Source organism: Triticum aestivum, chromosome 2D (genome assembly GCF_018294505.1).
Source record: "Triticum aestivum cultivar Chinese Spring chromosome 2D, IWGSC CS RefSeq v2.1, whole genome shotgun sequence".
NCBI classification, from domain to species: Eukaryota; Viridiplantae; Streptophyta; class Magnoliopsida; order Poales; family Poaceae; genus Triticum; species Triticum aestivum.
In genome coordinates this window covers 53,140,118-53,149,626 of record NC_057799.1, presented here as the reverse complement: position 1 = coordinate 53,149,626, position 9,509 = coordinate 53,140,118, and the positions used below count along the sequence as shown (strand labels likewise).

Below are 9,509 nucleotides of genomic sequence, written 5' to 3'. Positions count from 1 at the left end.
TGTGGGCTCTGAGCTCCTTAGACGCAAGGTCGACGTCTTCTGTACGGTGTGTGGCCGGGAGGAGACGTTCCACCGTTTCTGTGGCTGCCACCCTGCTGCTCAGTTTTGGGAGTTGATGCAGTCAGAAAAGGGGGTTGAGGTGGCACCCCCACCTTCTCAGACGGACTCCCATAGAGCATTGGATGACTGGCTTCTGGGTTGGTTCTCTTCAGCGCACGACGAGGAGAGGGAGGCAATGATTCATGGCACTTACGGCCTGTGGCTGGCCCGGAATGAAGCGCGAGATGGTAAGAGGATCGCGTCTCCGTAGGATGTGCTGGCTAGAGTTTCTTCTGCCATGCTGCAGTGGAGGGAGGCGCATGTTGCTCCGGTGAGGCCAACACGACCAAGACGGTTCAGAAATGGGAAGCGCCTGAGGAAGCTTGGATCAAGGTGAATGCTGACGGAGCTTTGGCGAAACAGCGCGACAAAGGAGGCGGGGGGCGATCCTGCATGATCACAGTGGTGGTTTCATGGCCGCGGCCTGCCATTTCTTCCCTCAATGTGAGGATCCTGCAAGGGCTGAGATTTTGGCTTGTCAGAAGCTAATCCAGTTGGCGAGGGAGCAGAATGTCCAAAAGATTCACGTGGAGCTTGATTGCCAGACGGTGGTGAAGATGATCCCAAGTCCTGAAAGGAATTTGTCGTCAGTTGGTCCATGGGTTGAAGAAATTAAGGCCTCGCTTCAGGAGTTCATGGACTTCAAGGTGGCACGGGCTCACTGTTCTGCAAACTCGGTTGCTCACAAGTTGGCGAGAGTTGGGGTCGAGGAGGAACACTGTCAGGTGTGGGTAGGAGTGTCGCCTGAGTTCATTCTCGATGATGTATCTGATGACATTCCGCTTTATGCTTAAATAGAATGACTGTGCTTTCCTTCAAAAAAAAACCTACGCGACTCTCATTCCCTTCCTTTCAAACCGTTGCATCGGGTCGATCCGTCGTGACGTGCCTCTTGATACAGGTGTATGTTTGCATATCAATACATTGATGGATCATTTACTCAAATATATTGACGACACACTCCACCTATCCAATGCAGCAAACAAAGTGCGCGTGCGTCTCCCATTAAAAAAATTCTCCTTCCTCTAAAAAAATAAATAAAAACAATACTCCAGTGATTTCTTATAAGAGTATAAAAAAATGAAAATAGAGAAAGAACTCCAGTGGTTTCTCCCAAAAGTTGTAGCACCCTCCCCTCCACTAGTCCTCCCTCACGTGACAGTCATGTTGGTTGAGAATTCTGTTGGGCGCTCGAGGATGGGATGGGACGGGATGGATGTGTATCCTCCCCTCCTGCCGTACCGTGGTACGTATGACCCGGAAGGAAAATGATCTTGTGTAGTGTACAACCTTATCCCTACGTCTAGTCTAGGTCTAGGTCTAGGTCTAGGTGGGAGTCTATGTGCCTTGGCTGGCAAATGGCAGCGCCAGACTCCTGTTGGTGATATGGAAACTTTTAACCTTTTAACATGAGTCTATGTGCCTTGGCTGGCAAACGCTCGCAGACAAAGTATAGCGGGCAAAGCAGCAGTAGGAGGAGGAGGAGTGCACAACACAAAGCTCTAGTGCTTTGCTTGGCTTGCTGCTGGTGATATGAAATATGATGGCATTCTCACCTCCAAAACCTTAATTAGCCTATTTAAGGGATTGGATTCTATTTCACACACAAACAACATTGTAGTAAAATGCGCCATAATTAATCCATCAATTAATGCTGGATGGAATCTCTTTTCTTTTCTTGGGGCCCAAGAAAGTGGTGCCGCGGTTGGCTTTGGCCAGAAAGAAAGAAAGAAGAGAGGGAAGGAGTGGGGTCGTCAGAAAACTCCTCTGCTGCAGTGCAGACCGATTGGACGGGGCCTCACCATTGCAAGCCACCACGCCTCCTCACCCCACCCCACCCCACACGCAACTCGGAACCGGAGGCGGGGGCGGCGGCGATGCGGAGAGAGCTGCGCCTATGGCTCGAGCAGCGGGTCACAGCGGTGCACGACACCATGACCGAGCACCGTGACCGACTCATAGGACGGAGGGAGTACTATATTAGTGGAGTATATGCATATAAAATGAATGTTGATAAATAAATATTGTTCTAAAAATTTAACATGAATTGGCAATTGTTTTAGGAGAACCCTTGATCCAATCGGCACTAACTACACCATGCTTGACCATACGTTCGACAACAATCATCACACATGGCATAATCATAATCTAGTATAGTATTTGTCACTACTAGATCCATAACCATAGACATGATCTGTATCATGTTTTTGTCTATCTGTTATTGCAGAAGTTCATGAACCATTGTTGCAAGCTAGTGAGCATGCTTGGGTGTGTTAGCTCTGACGATGTGCATGTTCCTGGACTGTTGACACGTGCCCTCGCTTCACCGAGCCATGCTAGCGGAGGTTCCTCTAGCCATGCCTCTTCGTCGTCTCGCATTGCTGAGGAGGACGAGGAAGAAGAGGATGAGGAGCAAGCCGAGGGATAAGAGGAAGGGGATGGCGAGGAGGAGTACGACGAGGATGAAGGATCTCCACCCACTCAGCCAACCCAGGAAAAAAGGGGGAAACAGCCAAAGAAGCAATGGAAGAGTCAATCCCCGTTTCCGAGGGACCGTACTTCTCGTCACACAACAACAACAACAACAACAACAACAACAACAACAACAACAACAACAACAGCAGCAACAACAACAACAACAACAACAACAACAACAACAACAACAACAACAACAACAACAACAACAACACAAGAGACTCGTTCGAAGAGGAATGAGGAGCACATCGCCAAGAGGGGGGAGACCAAGTGATAGAACTATTTGCTTTGTGTTGAGCTCTGAACGAGAACTTGTTGGCTATGTTAAACTTGTTTGCCATGCTGGACATGTAAACTTATTTGCTATGTTTGATATGTTCAACTATCCTTTATTTCGATGTGCGATGCATTTTATGATGTGTGAGATCCTAATTTTGATTTGCAAACTATAATATACTATGTTTGAATTGAATGCATATTGTGATGAAATTTTTTAATTGAGTGATCAAGTTTTTTAGAAAAGAAATCAAAGTTTAAATGGAACAGGGCGCTACCGCCAAAGACCCTGGCGGTAGAGTTACACATCCTGCCTAAAAAATAATGCAGTTTTTATATACAGTATCGATTCCCTTACTACAGCCAGGGGCTACCACCTACCGCCGGGCTTTTGGGCGGTAGGGTTGCACTGCCTACCGCATTTTTTCCCTCTCTAGCAACATAGGAGCATCTACAGCCGCATATGACAAATATGACCCCTCAAACGCCCGCGGACGCGCCTGGGCGCGTCCGCCGGCAGTGACCAAGCACTCTAGCCTGGATGTCCTCCACAATCTACCTCCGGCGTTCCGGCATGAGCATAGCATACGTGGTGATCTTCCACCGGACCATGGCGATGCCGGAGAGCGTGGGAGACCGGGCGAGAGGAGGCGGACGGGCTCGCGTGGCGGGGCGGCGCAGAGAGGGAGGAGGTGGATGGGCTAGGGTTGGGGGACGCCGGTTGGCTTAAATAGCCGGATTTGGCCTCGGGCGTCGAGCCGGAGCGGCGCCACACAGCGTTCGCACCGCGGCGACGAAGGAGGCGTCCGTCGGGTTTTCGGGCGGTTCCGCGTGGGACCCCATCGTCAGTCCTACGTGCCAGACGCGCCCGGGCGCCCCCATATTTGAGCCGGATATTAGGGGTGCCGGTCAGCCCGGGCGTTTGAGGCCCATTTGAGACATTTGTCTGGGTCACATTTTTGTGACCAGACAATGGCCGGGCGGGCCACACGGGCGTTTGAGGCCGGTTTGAGGCGTCCGGATATAGATGATCTAACATGGTTTTGGGGTTTTGGGGGGGGAGAGGTTTAAACCCCTACCCCGACGGTTTTGAGGGGCCCAACTGTAGATGCTCTAACATAGTTTTGAGGGTTTTTTTTTGGGGGAGGGGGAGGTTTAATCCCTACCGGCAACCACGTCAGCGGTAGGGTTTACCTACCTACCCTGACGGTAGGCCGTCAGTCCACGTCAGCCCCCACCCAATAACCGTTGTCGGCTGCCGTTAACCCTACCGCCAAGGGCCTCGTTGTATGCAGTTATCATCGACCCCGACGATAGGAAAATGGTCCGATTCCAAAACTTTATCAAACGGGGGTCATATATTGCTCAAGTTTGGGAAAGCGGTCAAAAAGTGATGAATTTGGCCTCCAAGTTCATCTCAACTCAGCCCTCAACAACAGTGTGAAGCTAATGATGGTTTATTTACTTGGGGCCGAAGAAGGTGCCGTTTGACCAAGGAGGGCGTCAGCAAACTCCTGCTCCTGCTGCCGCTGCCGCCGCTGCTGCAGTGCAGAGCGATTGGGGCCTCTCCATTGCTTTGCTCTCTTTGTGATTATACTACTCCTAACCACCACGCCTCCCCAGTCCCCACCCCATCCCAGAGAGCTCGGAACCGGCGGCGATGCGGAAAGAGTTGCGGCTGTGGCTCGAGCAGCGGGTCACCGGCGTGCTCGACTCCATGGTGGAGCACCGGGACCGCCTCAACATGCTGCGTCTGGCCGTCGGGATGGGGATTGGGGTGTGGGCGCCGCGCCAGGTGGACCTGCGGGTGCTGGTGGGGGCGCGGGTCACCGTCGACGAGGCGTGGGTCGCCGTCAGGGACTCCATGGGGAGCCTGCGGGCGGCCCTCGCGCTGGCCGGCTCTCCCGACCGCCGGCTCGTCATCTGGGTCGTCGGCGACGAGGCGCGGGACCACCTGGTGGACGCCATCGACCGCGGGCGGGCGGTCCAGGGCCGGCTCAAGAGGGCTGACGCCCGGCTGCGCGCCATGGCCTTCCTGTTCGCCGGCGACGCCACGCGGCCCGCCCTCCTCGCCGGCGACATCGCCGTCGCGCGCGAGCACCTCGTCGGCGCCGTCCAGGCGTGGGACCAGATGCTCATGTCTCTCGAGTACGCGCTGCAGGGCCTCGCTCCGTTTCCTTTTTAGGTAGGGCCGTCCTCTCCTCCTTCAGTTCTCTTTCTTCCATTCAAAATTCAATTTCCTAGTTGCGGCCGAGAGTTGAGTTGAGTTGGATCCATCGGGTCGGGGAGGGGAGAGATCCAGCCAGGGGGGCAGAGGGGGAGAGCGATGGCGGACGCGGCGGCGGCGGCGGCGCAACTCCACCACCGCCTCTTCGGCCGGCTGAACGAGGCGATGGTGCACCTCTCGCAGCCAGTCGAGGCCCTCAAGCAGGCCCGGGTCCTTCTCGCCGACTGCGAGGAGACGTCCGGGGACCAGATGGCGAGCCACCGGGCGCACGAGCAGGGCGACGCCCGCCTCGTGCGCCTCGTCCTCGCGCATCTCGACAACTCGGCCGCGCAGCTGGAGTTCACGGCGGAGCTCCTCGCGTCGGCGCTCAAGCACGCGCTCGACAGCGGCGCCGCCCGGGACGCCCTCCCGGTCCTCCCCCATGGCCAGTCGCCGGGTCAGATCGCCGGCGCGCTGCTCGCCCTCCCCCACGCCTCCGACCTCCACCTCGTGCCGGTCTCGGTCCACATCGCATACTCCTGCGCCCGGCTCGCCATCGACCACCACATCCACGTCTGCGCCTCCTTCCTCCGCCGCTGCGGCATGGAACCCCATCCACTGCAGCCGCACATCCACCAAGCGCGCGCCTACCTGGCCTGGGCTTACGCGCTCGTGACCGCCGCCTGGGGCCACACATTCGACGCCGTGTATGCCGACATGACCTAGCTCGCTAGGTCGACCAACTGCCCCTCTTTTTCCATCGATCCATCCATATATTCGTGGGTTCTGTTCTGCACATACATCCATTCCATATAGTACTAGCAGCCTGGAGTATGTTGCATTGGTTCTTGCATTTATGTGTCTCATCATGCAAGACTCACATCTGATTTCATTTCACTGCAGGGTGATGGATCCGTGACAAGCAGTCCAGTGGTGGGAAGGGATCTTCCAAGTTCATCAAAGAGGATGTTTGGTTCAGTTTGCAGTTCATCAAAGAGTACTGCAGTATGCTACTACTTCCTTAATTATGCACTGATTTTGGTCAAGTTTGGACTGGTCAGATTAAAATACTGATGTTATCTTGAGTACTAGTACTGTAGCTTCATCAATCAGGGGTATTTATCTTATCTCTGTGAAAACATGCTGCTGGTTTTAATTATGGCTATGGGAGAATGCATGATGGACATGCTGGTTGGTTAATACTCCTATATGTGAGAGTGCATCAGGAACTCTGCATGCTGCTGTTCTTTGTCTCATCAAGTCATCATCTTAACTACTACAGTGGTATTTTATAAGTTGGCTAATCATCCATCTACCTCATGTTATATGATCCCTACTTAGTAACTTCATTATATGCAGACTTGTGGTGTTGGTTCAGTTTAGTCAGATTAATAGTATTATATAATATATAATTATATATATACTGCTATGCTACTACTACTGTCTGCATTTAATCCTGATTAGTAGCTTCATCAATCAGTGGCAAACAATGTTGATTTGCATCTTTATCTCTCTGACAACCAATGGAGTCGAATTGCAGCATGCATACATGCATGCAGCGCATGTCAAAGCTGGGTTCAATTCTTGAGCAATGTGTGCCTGGATCCCCACCAATTCCTGGGCAATGTGCCTGGATCCCCACTTTGTTTGTGTATTGTGTTGTGCATGCATGCATGCATGGGAGCATCAGGCAGGCACAACATGTTTGTCCTTTTCCATCCAGCATGCCTTAAAATAAGACGAGGGAGGGAGAGTGTGCTCTTCTTTTTTATTTCCACCCAGCATGCTTGGTTCATGCTTCTGCCTCATGTTAATTATATCATCTCTAGCTAGTTCATTGTGCACACTTATGGTTTTGGTTCAGTTTGCATTGGTCACACCAATATACTGCTATGCTACTACTATCATCTGCATTTAATCAATTCCTGGACGTATGGCCGGGGATATCTATCCTGATTACTACCTTCATCATCAGTGCCTAGTGTAATGTTGTTTTGCATCTTATCTATCCCTCCGTTCCGAAATATAAGACGTTAACATCTTATATTTAGGAATCAATGGACTCCCACTTTGTTTAGCAGTCTAGACTAATTAATGATGTGTGCATGGATTCCCACTTTGTTTGTGTTTCGTGTTGTGCATGAATGCATGGTGTAGGCGAGTGCTGCTAGACACACAATATTTTTTGGCCGACTCATGCTAGACACACTGATCAAACCGTCCATTAGAAGGCCGAGGTGTAGCTGGATCATTTGATTATGTATCGTGCAGCAATCAGGCAGGCGAATGTCGTCTATATAGTTGTTCCGGGTGTAGGCTCACTCTGTGCATTTTAAAATCCGACCAAAAAAAACCATACCGAAACATTTTAGGGTTTTTATGGTTCCCGCTTTTTGGTATGGTATGAAGTTTCCTTTTCGGTTTTGATTTTCTTTGGCATATACCGAAAGGCCGAAGTAAAATATATTTATATTTCTTATGCGAGCAATCATACCGAGGCCCAAAAGATATGGTAACTTTATTTTTTTGGTACAGGAGTCAGATTCCCTGCTAAGCATGTTCATTTTTCTTGTTACGTGGTCATTTTTCTCAAAAAATATATGCTAAGTATGTCCATAAACAAAGCAAAGTAAACATTGCACATTTGCATGCACGAACAATCATCAAGGCATCAATCCATGCATCGCACATCTGACTTGCCTAAAAATGCTACTGTTGCAGAATACGAACTGAACTGCAGTACGGTGCATGGAGCTTCAGGTAACACATCAAACAACTAATATTTGTGTATGTTGTACATGCGTACTTGTTGTATCAACGATCAATCATGTAGATGAATGTGCAGCTTGAGTATCTGGCAAAAGCTTGCTAACTCAAATGAATGAGGGAGAATTTGCTACACCAAAAAAGAAAGCCAATATTTCTATCTTCATGAGTTTAATAGATTTTTCTTAACCATGTAGCTTTTCAATTCAGAGAGTTATGCCTGCTGATGATTATTATGATTCATTATTTATTTTTCAGTGCTCGTCTTTTCAATTTTGCAGTCACCAACACCTTTACATTCACTTCTTGTTTCTAAGATTCCAGGCTTGGAAGCCTTGCAGCAACAGCAGCATGTTCTTGTTTGTGAATATGTGAATGAAAAGTAGGAATGCAGAGTCACAACTCACAAGGAATGCAGAAGCAGCAGCTGATATTATGCACTGGTTCAGCTGTATTACATCATGTACAACAGAACACCTCAAACCACCAGGAACTAGGCAATAATAAATTTGCTTATTTCTGAATTTTTTCATTTACAACAAGCTACACATTCACTTGTCTGAACTCACAAGCTTACAATCTGTAAGTACTAAGATACATTCACATTCTGAGTTCTGATCAACGATGTGCAAGTACAGTTTACAGTCTATACTCTGAAACAACACACAAATTGAATAAAGAACAATTGCAATGGATAAGGTCACAAGCTACAATCTGCAGGGGTTTCTGGGTTGTGCTCGCTGCCCACAACAGTCTGTTGTAGCAGGCGGACGTCATCAGGCCAAGGAGCAACCGTGGATGCGAGGGAGCAGTAGATGGTGTGCAGGTTGCGGCCGGCGGCGGACTCGGCCGTGGAGCCGTTTGAGGCAGGAGAACGCGGAGGTCGGCTAAGCGCGGCCGCCGTGGAAGGATTCGCCATGGCCGCCGCCATGGAGCGATCGGAGAGGATCCAGATTGAGAAACTTTTTGACAAAGGTCTGCTTGGTTAAGGGGTCATTAGCAAATTAGCAAGAACGGCTGCGGGTGTCTTTTTGTAAATCCGTGTCGCTTTTGATCACATGCGTGCGATCTTTATCGGCTGGCCAGTAGCCGCGGGATACAGGGATGCACGACCCACCCCGGATGCACATGATACGACGCCATATATATATATATACATATATATATATATATAGGGAAAATCCATCCTACCAATCGGTGGTAGTTACTCCACATATCTCATATACTACCATGTGGTACTATATATACTATTTTATTATTTTAAATATGTTCATATACTATATCTAAGATATTTCAAAGCAAGTTGTATGAAAAAATTGCATATGAGCCCATAGTTTTTGTTATATTTGTGAAATACGTACATATTTGTACGTAAAAAATAGGCATACTCAAAACATGGTACATACTACCTAAAAATTAGTATATATTAAAATCTCTAAAAAGACTTGTATTTAGAAATGGAGGGAGTAGTTATGTTCTGTTTGTATAAAAGAAAAGAATGTCTTTAGAGTCCTAAGTTTGTAAGATAGCTTATGTCATTTCAAATTCACGATAACTTTGATTGTTATGGTATAGTATATAACAATGTGAATTTGGTGTATACCGAAACCGATCCATATTTGAAGGTGATCATCAGCAAGCAAAGCAAAGCGGCTTTCTATGCTATGCATGCGTGGGCGTGGACGTG

At 49.2% G+C, this 9,509-nt stretch overlaps 1 protein-coding gene across 1 annotated transcript; it reads left to right on the top strand.

Annotated features, from left to right (window-relative positions):
• Positions 1-4,369: 4,369 nt before the first annotated feature.
• Positions 4,370-8,955, top strand: LOC123048659 (uncharacterized). The gene is made up of 2 exons (XM_044471710.1): positions 4,370-5,035; positions 5,960-8,955. Exon 1 carries the CDS (start codon positions 4,511-4,513, stop codon positions 5,033-5,035), a length of 525 nt encoding a protein of 174 aa, XP_044327645.1. The 5' UTR covers positions 4,370-4,510; the 3' UTR covers positions 5,960-8,955.
• The last annotated feature ends 554 nt before the right edge of the window (positions 8,956-9,509 follow it).

Excerpts from the sequence above, each read along its gene's own strand:
- LOC123048659 (XM_044471710.1), top strand. The coding sequence starts at position 4,511 with ATGCGGAAAGAGTTGCGGCTGTGGCTCGAGCAGCGGGTCACCGGCGTG.